The sequence below is a fragment of the Ursus arctos genome, unplaced genomic scaffold (assembly GCF_023065955.2).
Source record: "Ursus arctos isolate Adak ecotype North America unplaced genomic scaffold, UrsArc2.0 scaffold_3, whole genome shotgun sequence".
NCBI lineage: Eukaryota > Metazoa > Chordata > Mammalia > Carnivora > Ursidae > Ursus > Ursus arctos.
In genome coordinates, this window is record NW_026622985.1 from 53,059,804 (window position 1) to 53,084,462 (window position 24,659).

Sequence of the window (24,659 nt, forward strand, 5' to 3'; positions counted from 1 at the left end):
ATGTATTGTTGGATTTTGTTTGCTAGTATTTTGTTGAGGATATTTGCATTTATGTTCATCAGAGATCTTGGCCTGTGGTTCTCTTTTTTTGTTGTGTCTTTAATTTGGTATCAGAGTAATGCTGGCATTATAGAATGAATTTGGAAGTTTTCCTTCCTTTTTTTTTTTTTTTTGGAATAGTTTGAGAAGAATAGATATTAACTCTTCTTTCACTGTTTGGCAGAATTTGCCTGTGAAATCATCTGGTCTTGGACTCTCGTTTGTTGGGAGTTTTTTAATTATTGATTCAGTTTTGTTGCTAGTTAATTGTTCTGTTCAAATTTTCTATTTCTTTCTTCTTCAGTTTTGGTCAGTTATATGTTTCTAGGAATTTTTCCACTTCTAAGTTGTCCAATTTGTCAGCATATAATTTTTCTTAATATTTTCTTATAGTTGTATTTTTGTGGGGTTTTTTTATTTCTCCTCTCTTATTTGTGATTTTATTTATTTGGGTCCTTTCTCTTTTTTTCTTGAGAAGTCTGGCTGGTGGTTTATCAGTTTTACTTTTTTTTTTTTTTTTTGGTAAGAAACAGCTCCTGGTTTCATTGATCTGTTCTATAGTTTTTTTAGTTTTTGTATCATTTATTTCTACTCGAATCCTTATTATTTCCTTTCTTCCTTCTGGTTTTAGGTTTTGTTTGTTGTTCTTTTTCTGGTTCTTTTAGGTATAAGATTAGGTTGTTTATTTGAGATTTTTCTTCTTGAGGCAGGCCTGTATTGCTATAAACCTATCTCTTAGAAATTCTTTTGCTGTGTCCCAAAGGTTTTGTACCATTATGTTTTCATTTTCATTTGTTTCCATGTATTTTTAAATTTCTTCTTTGATTTCCTTGTTGATCTATTCATTGTTTAGTATCATGTTATTTAACCTCCATGTATTTATAGTCTTTCCAGGTTTTTTCTTGTGGTTGACTTCTGGTTTTATAATGGAGTGGTCAGAAAAGATGCATGATATAACTTTGATCTTTTTTAATTTGTTGAGGCTTGTTTTGTGGTCTAATATGTGATCAGTTCTGGAAAATATTCCCTGTGCACTTGAATAGAATGTGTATTCTGCTATTTTAGGGTGGAATTTTCTGAATATATCTGTTAAATCCATCTGGTCCATTGTGTCACTCAAAGCCGTTGTTTTCTCGTTGATTTTCTGTTTAGATGATCCTTCCATTGATGTAAGTGGGGTGTTAAAGTCTCCTACCATTATTGTATTATTACCAATACGATGTATTATTTCCTTTATGTTTGTTATTAACTGTTTTATGTATTTGGGTGCTCCCACGTTGGGTGCATATTTACAGTTGTTACATCTTAGTGTTGGATTGTCTCTTTTATTATTATATAGTGCCCTTCTTTGTCTCTTGTTATAGTTTTTGTTTTAAAGTCTTTTGTCCAACATAAGTATTGCTACTCCGACTTTCTTCTGATACCATTTGCATGATAAATGTTTCTCTATCCCGTCAGTTTCAATTGGCAGATGTTTTTATGTCTAAAATGACTCTCTTTTAGGCAGCATGTAGGTGGATCTTGTTTTTTTTATCCATTCTATCACCATATGTCTTTTGATTGGAGTGTTAAGGCCTTTTACATGTTAAGTAATTATTGATAGATATGTATTTGTTGCCATTTTATAACTTGTTTTATGGTTGTTTCTGAACATTTTCTCTGATCCTTTCCTGTCTTTCTCTCTTTCATGATTTGCTGGTTTTCTTAATGATATATTTGGATTTCTTTCTCTTTATTCTTTGCATATTCATTAGTGGTTTTTGATTTGTGGTTACCATTAGGTTTGTATATAACGTCTTCTGCATACAGCAGTCTATATTAAATTCATGATCATTTACGTTTGAATCCATTCTCTACTCTTTTCCTACCCATGTTTTAGGTGTCATAGTTTACATCTTTTTATTTTGTGAGTTCCTTGACTGATTTTTCACCGGAATATTCATTTTTACTGCTTTTGTGTTTTCTACCTTCATACTGTCATTTCTGGTCTTTCCACTCAGAGTTCCCTTTAATTTTTCTTGCGGGGTTGGTTTAGTGGTCATGAACTCCTTTAGTTTGTGTTTGGAAAAATCTATCTGTCCTTCTATTCTGAATGATAGCCTTGCTGGATAAAGTATTCTTGGCTGCAGGTTTTTCCCATTCAGCACTTTGAATATATCATGGCATGCCTTTCTGGCTTGGAAAGTTTCTGCTGAAAAATTCACTGATAGCCTCATGGGGTTTCCTTTGTATGTAACTGTCTTCTTTTGTCCTGTTGCTCTTAATATTTTTTCTTTATCACTTTATTTTTCCATTTTAATTACAGTGTGTCTTCATGTGGATCTGCTTTGGTTGATTTTTTGGGGGGTTCTCTGTGCCTCCTAGATCTGGATATCTGTTTCCTTCCCCAGATTAGAGAAGTTTTCAGCTATTATTTATCCTGATAAATGTCTGCCCCCTTTTCTCTCTCTCCTTCTTCTGGGACTCCTATAATATGAATGTTATTACATTTGATGGAGTCACTGAGTTCCCTAAGTCTGTTCTCATTTTGCATAATTCTTTTTTCTCTTTTTTGTTCAGTGTAATTACTTTCCATTACTCTTTTAGGTCATTAATTCATTCCTTTGTTTCTTCCAGCCTGCTGTTCACTCTATCAAGTATGTTTTTCACTTTGTTTATTGAACCCCTTTATCTCTACTGTGTTATTCCTAATCTCTGTCTTAATGGTCTCACTGATGTCCTCCACTCTCTTCTCAAGTTCATTGAGTATCCTTATGATCATTTCTTAAAATATTTTACCAAGCACATTAATTAAATCTGTTTCACTTAGATACCCAGTTGTGGCTTTGTCTTGTTCTTTCATTTGGTACAAATTTCTCAGTCTTCTCATTCTGTCTAAGTCTCTGTGCCTGTTTCTCTGTGTTAGGAGAGTTAGCTACATCTCCTGTTCTTTGAAGGTAATGGTTTTATAAAGAAGAGGTCCCGTAGTGCCCTGCAGTATAGTGTCCCCTGTTCCCCAGCACCAAGAAAGAATCATGAAAGAAAAGATATTTGAAATTAGACATTTCACATTACTAGTACCTCTCAGGACTCCTGTATTTCTCAGGTGGCACATTTCCTTTTGGACTTGAATAGATTGGAAAAATAGAACTTACGATTTATTTTTTTAATTATATGTTAGTTGTGATAATTAGGAAGATTTTTACTCTCTCTGGTTTAAACCAGAATTCTAACTAGTTTACCAAAGCTATCATGGACTTTTACAGGCAAGATAAATTTTTGTAATATTAATATGTCACATGTTAGCACTTTGGCTCAAATTCCTTTCTAGATTCTGTACCTGGTGAACTGGTCTGAATAGCATAAGAGGCAAGGATCTTTAGTCCTGTCAGGCTTAAATTTATTCCCATCCCATGCCTTCTCCAACTCTTTTATTTAGCCTTTAGAACTGGGAGAAAAGATTTAAATGGGTTAGGAGAGGTCATCTAAGCCTGAGGCAGTTCTCAGGCCTATCTATCATAAAAAAGAAAAGAGACTATAACATGAAGCCTTCCAAAGGTGAGCCAAAACATGTCATGTCAAAATTGGGTTATTTTTTAAAGTGAATGAGGAAATGCTTACTAATTATGTTGGAACAATAGGCTTAAGCGATGCCTGTCCTGGACAAACTATGGTCATCTTCCTTAGAGACGCTTAGGGGAGGCAAGGGCATTTAGCCTCTTCAGCTCTTTCACCAGAAGTTCCATCATGTAGTCCTGGTGTGCCTATCTTAACTCCCTCTGGACTGCTATGAGGGTTGTTTTGTTTGAGAGCCAGGAGCTCTCCCTGCCAGGTGGTGTTTCTCAAAGCATGATCAGTAGATTGTTTTTATCAGAATAATTTGAGGTGCTTATTAAAAATCAAAATTTTTCATGAGATCTAAGAATCTATAATTTTTAAATTTGAGACCAAGGTAAATTAGAAGTTGTAGCTAATTCTGAGGTTCTTCAACTTACTTAAAGACTTAGTTCCCAAAGACTGTTCATAATTCCATTTGTTCATTAAGGTCAAACTGATAGTAATTCTCTTAACTCATCTTTAAGGCCACCATGATGTAGGTACCAAAAATATTTTAAGAAAAGAAATTACAGTTCCATATGCATGTAAAAATTCTTAACAAAATAAAAGCAAATGAAATTTAATTATATATAAAAAAGATAACAGAACATGTTCAAGTTGGATTTATCCCATGGGTGCTAGGATGGTTTCATATTGGAAATCATTGTGAAACCAAGCACATTAACAGATTTAAAGAGAAAAACCTCATAAAGAATTTGATAAAGTTAAATACATAGTCACGATTTTTTAAAAAAGATTAGTAAATTGAGAACAGGAGGGAAGTTCTTTACTCTTATAAAAAAAAAAAAAAACTAAAAACATTATTCTGAATAGTTGAATATTAGAATCATTCTCTTTAATATCCGGAACTGGACCCTCAGATGGTCTGCCTAAGACTCGAGCACAACACCACTACCCCAGGAAGTCTCATTTCCATTCCAACAAGAACAAAGAACCTACCATAAACTAAGAGAAACTTGCCAAACTTCAGGCATAATTGTGCCTTGGTTAAAAACAAAAGACAAAAACAAAAATAAAAAAAAAAAAACTGCCCTGAGATGGTATATAGAGTAACAGATGATACAACAAATATCTGTTATAATAAGTGATAAAAATTTTCAGTTCTCCTTAAACTAAGAATAAGCAGTATCTCTGATATTAAAGAGGTAGGTGTATTTGCAAACTGGGGAATGGTTATCTACTTACTTTAACAATCCTAACGCTCAGCTGTCTCTGGCAGCAAACACGTTTACCATTACCAGCCATGCTGAGACACAGCCCCTGACAGAAATGCCACCTGGCTTCTTAGACCATCTTGATATCGAGAAGCTTAAGGACACTGGCAGAAGCTGGATGGAAAAGCACCACTTGCTATTGGGGAGAAGGGTGATCTTGTTCAGAGTTTTGATGAGGCTTCCAATAATTAGCCAAATAGTTGACTAAACTTATTTTAAAAATAATAAAATTTCAGTAATTTTGAGTGCTTAAAAAGTTTTGTTTAGGGCTAACATATAGAATGATGAAATACAGAAACCTATAATATTTTAAATCCTGAGGCCCTTGAACACTGCTGGTTTTTAATTATTGCCTATATACACTTAGTTGTTTGTAGTTACTTAAGCCAAAGAAGCCGCAATATAAAGTTTAAAAGAAGGATTAATAAAGTCTTTGCCTAGTTAAAAAAAAAAGTAAGAACTAGAGAAGGGTGTTCACTAACACCACTTAAATTTAATATTTTATTGAAAGTTTCATAAGCACAAAGTTCAGAAAGGAGAAAATACTATTTTCAAATAGTATTTTTTGCATAGAACGCCCCCAAGACTATAATAGAAATGAGTTTAGCAAGATATTTGAAAATAAAGTTAATATACAAAACTCAGTTGCATTTCTGTATGTCACCAATAACCATCAAGATATGTAACTAAGACAAACGTCATTTACAGTAGAGTCAGAGAATGTCACATTTATGTCTAGAAATAAATCTAACAAAAATATTCAAGGCCTCTACACACACGCGCACACACACACACACACACTATGATGAAGATCTAAATAAATAGATATGTCCTGTTCATGGACAAGAAGACAATATTGCGAAGGTGTCAGTTTTCTGCAAATTGACTTTTAGATTCAACGAAATTCCAATAAGATTTTTCATGGTATTCGATAGGATGAATAGCCAAGACACTTTTGAGGCAGAAAAGCAGGAATGGGGCATTACTAATATGTAGGAATTAAGATACCATCATGGTATTGGCCTAAGAGCAGATAGAATGATTAATGGACTAGAGAGTTCAGAAAGAGAGGTAACACATGTACTATTTTGATAAGATGATACATCTTTCAGTGAGGAGAGACTGTTCCATAAATGAAACTGGTTATTAACAGGGATAACATATGAAGTTGTGTTCCTGTTTCACTTTACATACACAAATCAAGTAAAAGGAGACAATCAGTGAACAAATGAAGAGATATTAAAAATCACAGTGTGGGATACCATTTTATAACATTCAATTGGCAAAAATTGTACATATGACTCTATAGTATCTCTTCTGCGCTGCTGGTGGCAGTGTAAATTGGTATAACCACACGGGGGGAGGGTTTAGCATTATCAGAGTTGAGTATTCACATACACCAAAACACAGTAATTTCCTAGGGCTGTTCATGTGTATGTACAGCTGGAAACAGGTTAACAAACATGTAAATCCCAAAGATGATATGCTGTGGTATGATATAATTTTTTATTTAAAATAACTAAATGCATACTTTCAAAGAATGCATATATTTGCACAGTAAAACTGTACGAAAGGAAAGCAAAAAGTTAATGAACACAAGATTCAGGGTAAGGGTTACCTTAGCTGGGGAAGCCAGGGTGATGGAATGGAATAGAATGAGAGCAGAATGACCACGTAAGGTTCTAGCCTCTGTTTTGGGTACAAGTTTATGGCTCTTTATCACATTATTAAAAGAAATAAAAATAGGCTTTGCATGAACCAGTGACTTAGTGTGATATAAATTAAGAGTATTATAATACTGAACAGTCTAGTTTAATAGATTTTTTTAAATAAATTTTTTGACAGAAGTTTAAATTTGTGGCCCACAAATGGATATTTACCAAATAGGAGTGTGAGTTGCCCCTCAAAGCTTTTTTAACCAAACATATTCTAGCCTCCGTGCTGATCGAAAATGTGTGCGGCTGCACTTAACTGTGAGTAGGCTGAGTTCATATACTTTGAAAATCTTTAGAAAAATAATATCCTTCCTTAAACATCTCTGCTATTGTCATAGTGAACTTCATAGCAACTGTGATCACTGCACTCACCACCTTGTCACTTGTTCTAATTGCAAATTCAAATGGACCTGAAAATATGTGTTGAGACTGAGGGTGTGTAAGGAACACTTGCACTATGTTCAGATAACATATTCCCAAATTACCAACCATCTTCTGATTTAATATAAGGATCATGGTAGAGCTATTTCCACAGCCATTTCATCCATTTAATTTCTTTTCTCTTACTAATTATTATCCTTTGGATAGGCCCAGCAGAGTCCGGTGTAATATTTTATTTTTTCAAATTTTTATATTTACTTTTAAAAAATATCTTTGAGATAAAGCTTATATAAATAGCATATATTTAAAGTGTACAATTTGATAAATGTAGATATATGTACCTGTGAAACATCAACATAATCAAGACAACATATATATCTAGCACCTCCAGAAGTTTCTTGGTATCCATTTATAATCCTTCCCTCCTGCTCCCCTGCCCCCCCGCATTCCAGGCAAGCACTGCTCTGCTTTCTGTCACTATAGTTTACATTTTCCTTGTTTTTATATAAATGGAAGCATGCAACATGAATCATCTTTGCTGTTTGTTTGTTTTTTTGAATCTGTCGTCTTTCACTCAGCATAATTCTTTCGGGATTCATCCATCTTTTTATGTGTAGTAGTAGTTGATTACTTTGTGTTGATAAGTAGTATTCCATTGCTTGGCTATACCATAGTTTGTTTATCCATTAACTGGCTGATGGACATTTTTTGTTGTTTCCGGTTTGGGGCTATTATAAATAAAGATGCTGTGGACATTTACATGTAAGTCCCTTGGGTGAATACCTAGGAATTGAAGGATTGGGTCGTGGGTAGGTATATGTTGAATTTTCAGAGAAGTGGCTGAACTGTTTTTCAGAAGTGATTGTACCAGTGTCCATTCCCCTCAGCATTTTATGAGAGTTTGAATTACAGCACATCTTCACCAACATTTGGTATGGTCAATCCTTATAATTTTAGACACCTATATAGGTGTGTAGTGATAACTCAGTATGATTTTAATTTGCATTTCTCTGATGACTACTTAATATTGAGGATCTTTTCATGTGTGTGTGTGTTTTTTTTAATGTCTGTTTTGGTGATTGTCTTCAAATCTTACCCATTTTTTATTGAGATTTTTTATTTAGTTTTGAGAGTTATGTATTTTGAATACAAATACTTTATCAAAATTATGATTTATAAGGATTTTCTCACAGTGAAAAGGCTTTTCATTCTGTTAACAGTGTAATACAAAGCTACAAAGCAGAAGTTCTTAATTTTGATGAAGTCCAATTTTTCCGTGTTTTACAGATTATGCTTGTATTATTCTGTGTAAAATATTTTTGTATAACCTAAGGTCATAAAGATTTTCTTCGATATTTTTTTTCTAAAAGTTGTGTAGTTTTATGCTTTACATCTAGCTCCAGAATCCATTTAGTGTATGAGTTTTTGTATAGTTTAAGATATGGATGAAGGGGGGGTTGCACGTAGATATCCAATTTTCCAGCCCCATTTGTTGAAAAGACTATTTCTTTCATCAAATTTGGAAGCATTTTGACTGTTAACCTCTTCAGATTATTTTTCTAGTCCCACTTCTTCTGTCCTTTGGTGACATCATTTCCGCATATATTAGGCTCCTTGAAGTTGTCCCATTCCTCAGTGATACTCCTCATTTACTTCAGTCTTGTTACTTCCCTGTTTTTTATCTTAGTTTCTGTTGCTGTATCTTCAAGTTTACTAATCTTGTTTTCTTCAGTGTCTAATCTGTTAGTCCCTTCTGGTGTTCTTTTTCCATCTCAGATATTTTGGTTTTCATCTCTAGAAATCTAAATTGAGTCTTTTAATCTCTGCCATGTTTCTACCTAACATGCCTAGTCTTTCCTCTAGCTTCTTGAACCTAAGACTATAATATATAAAGTTAAACTAACTATTTTAATGTCCTTCTCTGCTAATTTGATCATGTTTATCATTTCTGGATCACTCTTGATTTTTCTCCATATTTTAAATTATATTTTTCTGCTTATTTGCATGCCTGGTTATTTTTGATTGGTTATTATAAATCACGAATTTTACCTCGTTGAATGCTGGGTATTTTTGTATCCTTAGAAAATTCTTAAACTTTGTTCTAGGATACTGAAGTTACTTGGGAGCAGTTTGAATCCTTTCAGATCTTGCTTTTTAAGCTTTGTTAGGTACAACCAGAGCAGGATTAATTCTGGGGCATAATCCTTCTGACTATTCAGTGCCTCATGAATTAATGAGATTTTTCCACTCACCTTAATGAGAAAAGAAATTATTCCTGACCCTGTATGGCCTGCTGATACTGCTTCTTATCATGCTGGTTCTTTACCTGACTTTGAGTAGTTTCTTCATGCCCATGCACTGATCACTACTCTGCTGAAGACTGGAGGGAGTGCTCTGCAGTTCTTGAGTGTGCAGCCCTTTCCTCACTGAATACTCTGTTCTGTACATTGCAGCCACCTTGGTCTCCCTGGTTGCCCAGCTCATTTCCTCAACTTGGAGACCACATAGGCTCTACTGAGATTCTTCTTTCCTGAGTTGCAACCTGGGAACTTCCACTGTGCAGTGAGCAGGGGCAACTGAATAGTTCATCTTGTTTGTTTCCATTTTTTTTAGGAATCACTGACTTCTTTGCCTGATGTCCTAAAAAATGTTTTGTCAAATTTTGTCCAGTATTTTAGTTGTTTCAGGTTGGAGAGTCCTTTATTGGTTCATCTTAGTCAGAAGTGTGAGTCATTTTATCTTATTTTTATTACCATGAGAATTTAATTTTTTAAACAGGTGAATCATTCCCATAGTTCAAAATTCAAGAAATATAAATAGGTATTCAATTGAAATCTCTCTCATAATCCACTACAAACCTAGTCCTCACTCCCCATAAGAAACCATGCTATTAGTTTATCTTTCTAGAGTTCCTTTATTCATATGCAAGTAAAAGTTATATATTATTATTCCTGTTCCACCTCCTTTTCAATGAAAAGGTTACATAGGATGTACACTACTTGCTTTTTTCATTTAACCATGTATCTTTAGGATCTTTCCTTATTGGTACATAGACTGCCTCTTGACACACATCACCACCTCCCCACCCTTTTTAATAGCTGCATAGTATTATATCACATAGATTTATCGTTTATCACATAGATTTATCATAGTATTATATCACATAGATTTATCATTATCCCTTTTACTAAACAATTACGTTGTTGCTTCCTATCTTTTGCTACTAGGAATAATTTAGTAGTTAATAGTCTTGTACATAAGTCATTTTGCATGTCTGAGCAACATTGCTGTTTAATACATTCCCAGAGGTGGATTACTAGGTGAGAAGATTTTTGCATTTGTAATTTTGATAGCTATTGTCAAATTGTTCTCCCGAGGGATTGAACCAGATCCTCCACTAACCTGTTAGGAAAATGCCTATTGGCCCATAGTTCCCGTCTTTAGAATGTTATCAAATATTTGGATTTCTGCAAATCTGGCAGGAAGAAAATGTTGTTATAATATAAGTTTTAATTCGTATTTCTATCTGAGTGATGTTGAACATTTCTTGTGTTCAAAAGCCATTTGTACTTCCCGTTCTCTGTTCTGTCTACTTTAGATTGTCAATTGGTCAGTTTTTTCTTTTAGTGATAAGAATATGAGATTGAAATATTTTAGTAGGTTGTGTTTAATAACTTCTTAATAATGAGTGAACTGTTAACATACATAGTCTATTAGTAAAACACTTTACAATATACTTAATAAAATATTCTAAGTCTGGTTAAATCTCTAATGACTTTAAGGTCATTACAAATCTTTAGATCAAAGGTTGGGTTAATTGATTTTTCAGACAGATTTTTAAAAGTCAAAGTAAAACCAGGCTAATCTGAGTTTTTGAGCATGAGAGTAATGTTCTAAAATTAGTTCAATAAATGAAATAATAAAAATTGTTCCCTCTAGAAATGTTTTACATTTGAGAGACATTTTGTTCCACAAATAATGACATTTCCAGAACAATTTGATGGGAGTAGGGGAAAAATTATTTGAAATTTAGGCGATCTCAGAAAATCTGAACTTATGGCTACAAAATATATGTTGTCCCACAGATAAGAATGATAAACATTCCTGCTTAGATGACAGGATGCTCTTACTATTCATTTGGTGCAGCTTTCTTGAGAAGTAAGGAGTATCCAAGTATTTTTTTAAAAACTTTGTATACCCATCCTTTTTCTCTGCCTCATCTCAAACACCTCTACCTTTTTGCTTTTATCATTTATAATTTTCAGGTGTTATACCCTATGGACAATTAATGAGGGGAGTAGTTACTTTACCAAATGAGTGAAGTAATAAAATGGGCCAGTAGTTTGTTTATATTTTGTTAATTTATTATCAGTTTAAAAGTCTGGCTTTATTTATGCAATGAAAAATATATTTTTAGAGTTGCATCAGTATGGAGAGGCATCCAGCACACGTCCGTCAGGTATGATGTCATTCCAGGACATTCTCTGGTATTCCGTTTTTCTGTCTTATCAGCCAACTAAATTTACCTTGATTAAATAATAATTTGGGTTTTCTTTTTCCATTGCCAAAACATTGAGCTGCATGCCATTGTCAAGTTAGCCAGTTGTCACATTTTAGCAATCTTAATATTGTTTGTATGCTTGCTTTTTAGATATTTCTAAAATTGTATATCAAAAAAATTATTGGCTTACTGATTTTTTAAATAATATTTAGCCTTTCCAAAGTTATTGAAAACGTTCTGAATGCTTTCTACCAAAATTATCTAATTGTAAATAACTAAAATTTAGTCACGTTTCCAAACTTAGTTACTTTTAAATTATTTTAATATGCATCCATCACATTTTACCACACTAATAATATAATGTATCTGCTTGTGTTACTTGAATATCTTGTTTGGTTACATTTATAGAAGTATGATAACAAGTATGATAACAATGTTATTTTAACTAATTTTGTGCTTTTCTGCTTGTTAAAGTTTACCTGATGATTAATGCCAAGTCAGTTCTTCAGTAGATACAATTTGAATTTTTATAAATATGCATGAAAAAACTTGTAAGAAAGTAATCTAAACTTGCCATCAAATACAAAATGCTTAACTTATTAGGATTTACATTAAAGTGAATAAGCAAAATATTCCAGTTATTGGAGATAACTAATATTGGTAACTGGCATACTTTTATTAATAAAACATATTTAAAAGAAATTTGTATAGTTCATTGAATTTAAATTGAGAAATAGTTTCAAGCTCTTTTCATTGTTTTTCTGACAGTTAATTTAATGCTAATTATTTAAATCAGAGCAAGATGATTTCAGAAAAGTATTTTCCACACAAGTTTTGGCCAGTGTAAATCTGCGTGATCATAACAAATATATTACCAGTGATGAAAGTTGGGTTTTTAATTTTTTTTGAGTTACTAAGTATATTTCAGGTCTGACTTCAACATGAACATTCATTGTTTAATTTTGATTTCTGAGCACTTTGAAAAAGTACACCCCCCCCAAAAAAAAGTCCTATTATATCTGAAATATATGCCTTAAATCAGCTGCATATATTGTTTCTGGGTATTAATCAGAAAGTGGCATTTCACTGAATAAAAATTATGCAGTGTTAGAAAATCATGTGAAAAGACGGGAAGTATAAGAATGGTGAAGTATGATTGTTAAACTGTTGGTTTAAGATTAGACATTAAAATAGAAACAAAATTTTAATTGTAGTACTAATATTTATTTTCTTTAATGATGCCAAATTATTAATGTGTAATAATTGATATTTATTTGAGTGTGACAAGGTCCTTAGTTGAAGTACTAAGTAGTCAATTACAATTAAATCACAGTGATTTGAAAAAGATTTCAAAAATCTAGTGACAAATGATACATCTGTACTACTTTAAATTGTGCTGTGTTTTAGGTGTTTGTGAAATGTCATTTTGATTATAACCCATACAATGATAACCTGATACCCTGCAAAGAAGCAGGATTGAAGTTTTCAAAAGGAGAAATTCTTCAAATTGTAAACAGAGAAGATCCAAACTGGTGGCAGGTTAGTATGCTTCTCATAATTTCCTCAACTGCTTTTTTATTTTCAATCTTAGATCTGGCCAATATCTGAATATTCAGGAAGAAGGTATTAGCATTTGTTCCGATGATTTTTTCTGCATGAACAGCTCCAGCTTCATGGCTGCTAATTTTGTGGACAGAAGATCAAATTGAGAGGGAATTTGCGAGTAGCTGTTAATAAATGCAGACTTAACTAGCCTGTGGAGATATTCCATTGGTTTAGGGATTAGAACAGTTGGTTCTTCCACATGAGTGATTCCAGTAAAATATGGTATTGGGCAAGAACAATTCACTTGGGGTCATCCCTTCTCAGTGTTTGCTGTTGTTTAACTAGAAGTCTTTTACTATGTGTGTAATAGTGTCTTTATCTCTTGTCTCCTCTCTCTATATATATTCATGGCAAATAAAACATAATTTCTTAAGCTCTTAAATCTGTTTCCTTACCGCTCCTCAGTTACTGAGAAATGAAGGTTTGCTTTATGATTAGTGTTAGTTAGTTGGTCTTGGATTGAAATATGTGTATATGGAAAGAGATGTGTGTTATCACCGTATTTTCCCCAACTTCATTTTCTAAAGATCTCTGGGATCGTGTTCTTTTTCCTTTCCTCTAATACAGCTTTCAGAAATCTTTAGCAGCAGAATTAAGTTTGATTTTGTAATTGTTTACACTGTGTAATATTCAGAGCTGGAGAAACTGACAAATCAGGAAGTCTAAAATCCCTCAAACCATCAGAACAAGTGAGAGTCTCACTAAAAAGCAAGGTGTATGAGGAAAAGACCCAGAACCTAGCGCTAAACTCTGAATTAAATGGAAATGCTGGTAGCTCACATTAGCTCTGTTAAGTTATATTGACTTCTAAGGGGGAATGAATAACAAGAATGAGAATAGTCTTATTAATGTGTCCCTAAATTTAAGACATTATCGTGTACAAGTGCATTATGCAGTGAGAGAACTAAAGCATAGGTAAATTAAAAGGAATCCACAATCTCTGGATATTTCCACTGAATTTCTTAGAACTCTCATCAAAAAGTCTTTCTGTGGCTGTTTCTTTTATTGAAGTTTTCCAGGAAATTTTTCTTTTTCACCCCTCTCTGTGAGTGTCATCTCTTAGTTCTGTCTTCTCATCCTGTCACCATTATTTCAGTCTCTTCCCTGCATTTGGTGATGTTACTTTAATTCTATTTTTTAGGATTTAAATGGCTAAAAATGATGCCAGATTTTTCAGTGCTAGCTGTAAATATAAAAAAAACTAATTTTGTGGGATAAGCCACTAGCCGCCAGTTCCTTAGCCACTATTTTAAAATAACACTTTTTTGGATTTCAAAACTTAGTTTCTTGACTGTAGATGTAGTTTTGCCTATTTTAAACATAGGATATTGAGATTCTGTCTCTAGTAGGATTAAGGTTGATAGTAAATACCTTAGGGTGCTAATGAAATGTCCTTTTAATACATAAAATAGTATTTATCCTTTCTGCTCTTTGACTAACTTAACATTATAAATAAAAAGTTGTAGTAATTTAAAGATCCTGTATACCTTTGTGTTTTGGTCCCAAAATTTCGATACCAGATGGCAGACTGATTAGATGCCAGTTGATTCCTTAGTGCTAAAGTGTTTAAATATCTAAACTGACAATGCCATGAATTTAAATCTCACGGTAAATTTTGAAGTGCAATTGTGATATATTTTTACTGACTATTGCTTGTCCTGCTTACTAGAATATGGCCTCAAATTTTGGTCACTGAAATATATAATTCATTAATTTGATTCTAGGCTAGCCATGTAAAAGAGGGTGGAAGCGCTGGTCTCATTCCAAGCCAGTTCCTGGAAGAGAAGAGAAAGGCATTTGTTAGAAGAGACTGGGACAATTCAGGTGATGCGCTCAACACAATGTGTAACAAGTAGTTCTTCTCGGTCATCTTTTCCTCTTTCATCTGAATCAGCAAATGAATTTATTTAAAATATATCTAAAATCAATCCGTCCCATCTACTTTGTTGTATCTCTCTCAAAAGTAAACTTTTTGATCCCTGTCTGCCACCTGCTGGTATAGTATCAGAATTTAGTGGCTCAACTCACTCCTGCCCCCTTCTGCTTTGTAGGACACAAGACTGGAAAGGTAATTCTCCCACCCCTATAGAATACCACAGGGCAGTTTTATCATATTTTGACATACTGTTTTAAGTTCTATTTTTCTTGTCACCCTTCAGGACCTTTTTGTGGAACCATAAGTAGCAAAAAAAAGAAAAAGATGATGTATCTCACAACCAGAAATGCAGGTATGTTTTAAATACTTTTTGAAAAGTTCAAGTAAGGTAGCTTTATAGCATTAATTAATGTGGCATAAGCTCTTTAACTATATAATTTTAAATGAAAGTGACTCAGATTAATACCCAGTTTTAAGGGGCTATCACTTGAACACACGGTACAATATAATATGAAGACATTATTTTAATTTTAATATTATATATACTCATACTGTCACCAGAGTGTTTGGTTTATGAGTATAGTTTACAATAAAATGAATTGGTTAGGATTTATGCTTGTATTAATGAAGGAACAATGTTATTAAAACTATTCAGAAAACTTTGATGGTAATTTATGTATCATTTCTAAAGAAATGCCTTTAGGAAGATGCTAGAAGAGTTATGATTAAGGGCAACTATATTTTGCCTTAACATTGTCCATGATACTTTTGGGAAGATAGTACTGGACCAAACAAATCTTAGTCTGATCTAGTAGGATTCTCTCTTAAATCTTTTAGACTTAAAGAAAGATAAATATGACAGCTACCATAGTTATTCTTTTCAGTTCTAGAGGCTGATTAGGCATGATAGGCAGCTCTTTAAATGAGAGGGCCTTCCGAAAGGAATTAATAATCTTAAAGTACTTCTAGACTTCAGAGCTGCCTCTACACTAGTTACAAACGAAATACCATACTATAAAGGAAATAATATATAATAATAAATAATAATAATAATGGGAAAATAGACTCTACCTTAATATTGGTTTAATCTTCTGTGGAGAAATTTTGCAAAGAATGAGTTGCTGTTAAGATAATAACCTAAAGAAGAAGTGTTATTACTGGAGATTGAGAGTTATAACCCTAATAACAGATAATATACTATTTCAAATCCACTTTGGCCTTATTATTCATTAAATATATGTCCTTACAGCTTTCTTGCAAAAAAAAAAAAACTTGGAATTTTCTCATTGACTAAGATTTAATTTTGGAATGTGTTTTGACTGAAAATAATTTGGCTCTAACGTTTTATACATAAATTCATAATCTTAAAATTTAATTGTCAGTATGTTTATATGCATTTTATTATTTATTAAACTGAGTCAACACACAGTAGTTATTCATTTATATTATTGGAAAAGCACACTCATTCTGTGGGACTGATGTAAGCAGCCACAGTAGGTGTACTGCTGTCTTTCTTATCTGATAACGCACTAGTTGGCTGAAAAAATTACATAGGCTAATTTGCAGTTTGATTACGTATATTAAAGGAATTATTTCTACTGATGAATTGGTAAGAAAGGTTTTAATGGATAGAATATATGATAAAGATAAAACACAGGCATTTTCTAGCTTACACAAATTTTTAAGGGCAAATGGATAGAAGACAACCAAGCTCTTATTGAACAGAATTGCAGAGATTTTTCATCCATCTAAAAGATAACCGAATATGACGATTTTCCATTTTCCTTTTACATTCAGAATTTGATCGTCATGAAATCCAGATATATGAGGAGGTAGCCAAAATGCCTCCCTTCCAGAGAAAGACATTAGTATTGATAGGAGCTCAAGGTGTGGGACGAAGAAGCTTGAAAAACAGGTTCATAGTGTTGAATCCCACTAGATTTGGAACTACAGTGCCATGTAAGTTTTCTCTCTTTGCTGTTTAATCGGCATCAAAGAGTAGGGTGGGGCAGATTATTATTTTTATTCCCAAATAATTTTTTTATTATGCCAGTGGAAATGAACTAGGAGAAGATATTGAAAAACTCAGTGACTCTACAGCTGTCTTGAAATAGTGCTGTAGCCCTGTTGGCTTGCTGCCTGGTGGCAGTTGCTTCTCCAAACTCTGTAGTCCAGAAATGTTTGTTAAATGCAAGTGTTAGGAGTTGTGGCAAAATCAGCACTAACTGTGTATTTTCTTGTGCAACTGATGTTTATCTGAAAAGTTGTTTTTGTTTTGTTTTGTTTTACCTATTTTAGTGTAAAGAAAAGAGGGAAACTTGCTGGATCCTCAGACCCCCTAGTGTGGCCATCCCTTTGTGAATTTTATGCATTCTCACTTGTAGCTCTATCCTGCAAGTTCATTAACCTGATTTTTGATAGCACATCCACAGCAATTCATCTTCCTGAGCAAGCAGCATTAATTAAAGTCACAAAGGTTGACACATAAAATAAAAATAATACTGATGAGAAGTATAACCATTTAATTAACCAGACATTCATCTTATTATCTTTGTATTCTTTCCCTATTTGCATTTTTACATGGGAAATTAAATAATGATGTCAGAAGTGTGCTTGATAAGAATGGAATCACATCAAGGAGTTAGAGTGATGTCATAGACTTGTTATAGGGACTAATATACATTTGTCTTTATTTTAGAAATATGTGGGACCTTACATGCTCTCTGCCCTGAACAATGCAGGAGACAAGCCAGCGTTGTCTTTATAACCCCTTTCTGTGCTTCTATTGCTTACCAAGCCCCCTTTTCATTAACATTATTTCTTTAGGTATAATTAATGCCATTAAGCTGTTAATTCTTAGCCTAATGTCATTCCATCTCTTTTAGGTGAATTTTAGAGTTTATCTGCTTTCGTCTAGTATATTTTGAGGTTTAATTTTCAGTGCGTAATCTTATTGCTAAAATTCTTATGGATTGGTTGGGGGAGTAATAACCTTGTGTGTGCTATTTGTAATCCCTTCAGGTTAAGGCCTTGGATTCCACTGTAGGCACTGTAAGTCACTAAATTCAGACAAATACTGATTAAATAGTTAAGAAAATAAAAACCTCACTGTGACCAAAGTATTTTAAGTATTTTATTTCTCATTTTTATCAAGTTAATACATGTACAGACTTTAATCATAGATATGTTCTTAAAGATATGTTCTTAAAGATATGTAATGGAAAAATTAACTGCCTGTGTTGCTGTACCCTACCTTTGGCCTATTTACCAGAAACAGTTGCTTTTCGTGTTTGTTGCTATTTATTTTGGTAGTCTTCCATATTTCTTTATAATGCCATCATTCTGCAATTTCTTGCTTTAACCAATGTAAGCTTATCTGTTGACTTCCTGACTGTCTTCCCAATATAAAAATAATTCTAGTTTCAGTTCACTGAATTTTACTTTCTTCTCCCTCTCCTTCTCCCTCTCCTTCCATCCAGCAATTGATGGAGTTCCTTTTTTCTTCCTGTCTTTCCCTTAATTTCATATGTGTATGTGTATAATTTTATTTTAAACCAAAGACTCATCCAATAAGTCATATTTATTTTCTTGGAGACCTCTGTCTCAGAACCATAGATCTTCCTGCTTCAGTGAGGACGAGATGCTGTCCATTCTGGCTGCCCCACTGTTAACATGCGAATGTTACCCTTTGTTGTTTTCCTGGGTTGGCAGCAGCCTTGCTATGTTGGAACATATCTGCTTGGAACTTCGCAAGAAATGGTGTATGAGATAGAATTTATTTATCTTTGTATTTGAAGATGTTTATTTTCTGTCCTATAATTGATTGTTTAACCAAGAATAGAAATTTGAGATTGCAAACTCAAAAGATGTTACTCTTGAATCCAGTTCTGTTGAGGCCAGTGCCTTTGTAATCTTTGTTCTTTCATACGTGACCTTATTCTTCTTTCACAGACATTCAGGGTCTTTTGTTTGTTTCATTTTGTCGTTTTTCAGTATTTTGAAATTTAATGATGATGTACCTTCATGTACATCTTTCTTTATTCATTGTGCTGATGATCAGTGGGCTCTTCAGACTAGAGATTCCTGTCCCTTGGGTCTGGAAAATTACTATTTCTTGGATGATTTCTCCATGTTCTCTCTGTTCACTTTTTCTAGAATCTCTGTTTGCTGGATGTTGAGCATCCTGGATTCATCTTCTCAGTGTCTGTCTGTCTCTCTCTCTCTCTCTCTTATGATGATGTTGTCTATCCCTTTATCTTTTTGTTCTACTCTTTAAAAGATTACCTTGAGTTCGTTACTTTCTCTTCCATCAATGTTTTATCATGTGTAATCTTATTTTTCATTTTAGGATTTTCTGTTTGCTTGTGGGGGGCTATATCTTATGTATCTCTAAGAATAGTAAATAGTGTATTTAGGTTTTTGTCTATATATAGCTAAATTACTCTGCTTTCTTCTGGGTTACTTTTTCTGTTTATGGTGTGTTTGTGTTTGTTTTCTCGTTTATGCTAGAGAATTTTTTCCTTTTATATACCAATCCTTGGCTGTACATCCATACTTAAGTATTAAAACTGATTGGAAGCTCTGAGTACTTGAGCAGGTCTTGGCAACTGGCTGAGCTTTATTTTATGAGATGGCAAGGAGACAGCTGTTTTGTTGGGGGAGCCAAAAAGTTGGCGTAAAGTATTTTCGGGGGGAGCTGTTAAATTTTCCAGAGAAGAGTTTTCAGATATCCCCCTGCTGAGACTGTTCTCTAACAAGATGAAGAGGGAGAAGGTATAGATTAACCTGCTCCATATGCATAATTATATCCCGGCCTCTAGTTTTTAGCACCTTGCTTCAAAGCCCTAAATCTCTTCTGGGGATAAAGTAGTCCTACTCTCATCCGTAGCTCTCTAACACTTTATAGCTTACTCTTCCTTAATTTCTTTTAATAATATTTATAGTTTTCAGTGTACAAGCTGTATGCTTTTTTTATCAAATTTATTCCCAAGTATTTCAGTTTTCCTAATTTCCTTTTCAGATTCATTACAAGTGTATAGAAATACACCTGATTCATTTTTTAAATAATTTTTTTTATTATTTGAGAGAGACAGAGATAGCGAGAGAGAGCATGAGTGGGGAGGAGAGGAAGAAACAGGCTCCCTGCGGAGTCCGATGCAGGGCACAATCCCAAGACTCTGGGATCATGACCTCAGCCGAAGGCAGACTCTTAACCTTGACTGAGCCACCCAAGCGGGTATCCTTTAACCTTGCTGAACTCGTTGATTTGTTGTAATGTTTTTGCAAATTTCTCAGGATTTTCTGTACACAAGATCATGTTATCTGCAAACAGAGACAGTTTTCCTTATTCCTTTAAACTGGGTGCCCTTTAGTTCTTTTACTTGTCGAATTGCCCTGATTAGAACCTCCAGGGCAGTGTGGAAGTGGCAAAAGTGGACGTCCTTGTCTTGTTCATGATCTTAGAGGGATACTATTCAGTCTTTCATCACTAAATATGATGTTAGCTGTGGGTTTTTTGTAGATAACCATCATCAGGTTGGAGAAATTCTCTTCTATTCCTAGTTCATTGACTTTTATCATGAGAAGTTACTGTATTTTACCAAATGTTTTTTCTTCATTTATTGAGATGGTAACATGATTTTTGGGTTTTATTCTTTTACATTAATTGTGTTCCTGTGGTAAATTCCATTTAGCCGTGGTGTATAATCCTTTTTATATGCTTCTAGAATCAGTTTGCTAGTATTTTGTTGAGTATTTATGCAGCTATATTCATAGGAGATACTGGTCCATAGATTTCATTTCTTATGATGTTGCTGATGTTGATATTTGTGGTAATACTAAACTCATAGATTGAATTGGGAAGTGTTCCTTTCACTTCTATTTTTTTGGAAGAGTTTGTAAAGGATTGATGTTAATTCTTCTTTAAATGTTTCATAGAGTTTACCCTTGAAGCCATTCGATCCCTGGGTTATTTTTGCAGGAGGTTTTGATTACTGATTCAGTCTTCTTATTTTTCGTAAGTCTACTGAGGCTTTCTGTTTCTTTTTAATGGGTTTCAGAATTTCTGCAGTACCCATGGTAATATCTCCTCTTTTATTTCTGATTTTAGTAATTCAAGTTCTCTCTCTTCTCTTTTTGGTTAGTCTCCCTAAAGGTTTGTCACTTTTGGTGTTCTTTCGGAAAAAAAACCAACATTTGCTTTTGTTGATTTTTCTATATTGGTTTTCTGTTCTCTGTTTAATTAATTTCTGTTATCGTCCTTATTATTTTCTTCTTTTTCTAGGTTTAGTTTGCTATTTTTCCATTTTCTTTAGGTGGAATATTAGGTTACTGGATTGAGATCTTCATTTTTAACAGGCATTTGCAGCTATAAATTTCCCTAGAAGCAACTGTTTTAGCTACATCTCATAATTTTTGGTATTGTGTCCTTGTTTCCATTCATCTCAAAGTATTTTCTAATTACATTGTGATTTCCTATTTGACCCATTGGTTGTTTAGGAGCACATTGTTTAATTTCCACATATTTTTGCGTTTCCCAAATTTCTTCTGTTACTGATTTCCACTTCATTCCATTGTGGTTAGTGAACATTGTATGATTTTACCTTTTTAAAACTCATTGAGACTTACTTTATAACCTCAGATATGGTCTGTTTGGAAGAAAGTTCCAGGTATACTTGGGAAGAATGTGTATTCTGCTATCATTGGGTGAAGTCTTCTACAGATGTCTCTTAGGTTTAGTTGGTTTGTAGTATTGTTCAAGCCTTTTATTTCCTTGTTGATCTCCTGCCTGTTTGTTCTATCCATTATTTGAAGGTGTGGTATTGAAGTCTCCAAATATTATTGTTGACTTAATTATTTCTCCCTTCAATTCTGTCAGTTTTTACAGTACGTGTTTTGGGAATTCTGTTGTTAGATGCATATATGTTTGTATTTTTAAAATCTTTTTGATGGATTGACACTTCTGTCATTATAAAATGTTCTTTGTCTCTAGTAAGTTTTTGTCTTTATTTTATGTGAGATATATATATATCTCCACTACAGGTCTGTTTGTATGGGGTATTTTTTAGTCCTTTTACTTTCAACCTACTGATGTCTTTGAATCTAAAGTGTGTCTTTTGGAGACAGACATGTAGTTGGGTCATGGTGTTTTGTTTGTTTAAATCCATTCTGCCAGTCTCTGCCTTTTAATTTGAATATTTTATCCACTTAATGTAAATGTCCCTCACTGTGGGTTTACCTGATTGTTTCCCCATGATTAGGTTCAGGTCATGCATTATTAGAAAAACATAAATCATGTTTTATCCTTCTCTGAACATTACATAGTAGGTCCATCTTGTTAATCTGTCCCATTACTGATGATGTTAACTTTGATTATTGATTTACATCATGTCTGATAGATTTCTTCAGTGTAAAAGGTAACTTTTCTTCCATTTGTCATTAATAAGTAATCTTAATAAATCTGTTCAAAGATATTTTGAAACTGTGTAAGTATTCTCCTCAACAGACTTTTACCCAATTGTTGTAGTATCCATCAATAATTCCTTAATTTAAAATCTTTTCCTGAATTTGGGGAAACAACTACTAGGACACTAAAATCCTTTCTGACATTGTTTGAATACACATTCATTTCCTAGTATCCTTGTAGGTAGGTCATTTGACGAATTTGTTTCTGGCAAGTATAGAAATGTGGTTTGTTGAATGGCTGAGCTCTTTGGGAGTACAAACAGGAAACAGCTTTATTTTCATCTAACCACTGACTTCATCCATGCTCTGTTACATCTTCTTTCTCTCTACTTTTCCCTCAGCCCCCTAAAAGATTCAGTAACTTTCCAGTCACTTTCAGTTATAAGAACTGTGTCATTTTCCCAAATAAGACTTTATTTTGGGTGTTTAAAAAAAAGGCTACTCCAATTCACAGTCTCAACGTTGCATCCAGTTCATTGTTTCTCCCTTCCTCACAGCTCATTTCTGATCCTTGGCTTGGGACCTGTATTGTAAGGGGAAGAGTATAGTTTGTTTTATTACTCTCCCTTCACATCCTACTCTGCTGCTTCTGGTTTTCATGGTCAGGGCAGGAAGAGTGGGGAATAAAGGGTTGTCGTGTAAAATCTTGCCTTTTGGAGACTGGAGTTCTTTATGTCACAAATGCCCAAATACTGTCTCTTCATTGAAGTAGGTTCTTTGGAGACTCTGTAGAGACCTCCATACTTTGCCATTCCCTGGCCAGGGTATTATGATCTCCAGCTGTCCCCTTGAGACCATGCCAAGCTCCAATCCCATACTTCATATTCTCTTTTGCTTGGTTTTCTACCCTTCATTCTGTCTTTCTGTGCAGGATACTTTCAGTACAGTTCAGCCAGGCTATCTTTTGAATGCACAAACACAGACACACATACACACCCCACAGGAAACTCATTCCTGCTTTGCCAAACAGTGGGAGTACAAATCACCCCACTGCTACAGTATGTCATCATGGGTTTTCCGAATTCATCAGGGAGAATCATTTTACCATGGGGTAAGGGAGAAAAATATAAAGCGTTCTTCCCTGAACGTACAATTCATAACCTCAGTGGCTCCTTTCTGAGTATATAAAAGATAGAGTAGGTGGACAGATGATCCTAGGACCAAGTTGGCCACTTTTTAGTAAACTCTGTAAGAGGAGGCTATATATCCTTAGCATTTTAGCTTCTACTTGGGACTTGAGGGACACTGTGAAACTGCAAAAAGAAAAAAAAAAAAAAAACCTTATTCAGCATTCTGTTTAGAGATATAACAAACACAAAGTAACTTCTCTTTACGGAATTATGACCATATTATTCATATAAAAATTTCCATACTTTTTTTCCTACTTAACACACTGGTCTTTATTTTCTTCAGATTCCTCAAACTTATCATTTATACCTTTTTGTTCTTATTGGTCCCACAGTGTGGAACACCCTGTCTCCCAGATCTTCAAATGCTTGAATTTTACTTTTAATTCAGATCTCACCTTCTCGGAGGCCTTTACTTACCATTCCATCTAAAGGAGCCTCCCCAGTACCTAGTGCTTATGTTTCAGCACTTAAATTCTTATTTTTTATTTGACTACTCACCTATCTCCACATTCAAGAACATGTCCCATGAGAACAGAGAGCTGCTTTGTTTTTTGTACTTCTGTAGACCAAGAATCTAGAGTAGGGTCTGGCACATAGGATATACCCAAGAAATATTTGATGAATAAATGAATGAACATTATATCATGAGTTTTTTCCTCACAAGTCATTGTATATTTTTATGTAAATATTAATCCTACAACAACAATAAAACAAGCAACCCAATTCAGAAATGGGCAAAGAACTTGAATAGACATTCCTCCAGAGAAGATCTGCAAATGGCCAATAAACACATGGAAAGATGCTGAACATCACTGATCATTAGGGAAATGCAAATCAAAACCCCAAAAATATACCACTTGATACCCATTAGGGGATGGTATTATACGTTAAAAAAAAATAATAACAAGTGCTGGCAAAGATATAGAGATATTAGAACACTTGTATATTACTGATGGGAATGTAAAATGGTATACTTCTGGGGAAAACAGTATAGCAGTTCCTCAAAAAAATAAACATAGCATTATGTATGATCTAGCAATTCAACTTATAGGTATATACCCAAAAGAATTGAAAGCAGGGACTGGGATATTTGTACATGAATATTCATAGCATTATTTACAATAGCCAAAAAGAAAT

The 24,659-nt window shown here is 33.8% G+C and overlaps 1 protein-coding gene across 6 annotated transcripts in view; it reads left to right on the forward strand.

Moving 5' to 3' along the window:
• Positions 1-24,659, forward strand: part of PALS2 (protein associated with LIN7 2, MAGUK p55 family member) — a 113,996-nt gene that overhangs the window by 71,473 nt on the left and 17,864 nt on the right. For 5 of the 6 annotated variants that reach the window (XM_026507788.4, XM_026507795.4, XM_048212875.2 and 2 more), the window contains exons 6-10: positions 11,364-11,405; positions 12,855-12,986; positions 14,777-14,876; positions 15,212-15,280; positions 16,726-16,887. In XM_026507788.4, the coding sequence (XP_026363573.1) occupies positions 11,364-11,405; positions 12,855-12,986; positions 14,777-14,876; positions 15,212-15,280; positions 16,726-16,887 (505 nt within the window). The remainder of the gene's footprint in view (positions 1-11,363; positions 11,406-12,854; positions 12,987-14,776; positions 14,877-15,211; positions 15,281-16,725; positions 16,888-24,659) is intronic. The other variant, XM_044387183.3, reaches the window with a different exon arrangement.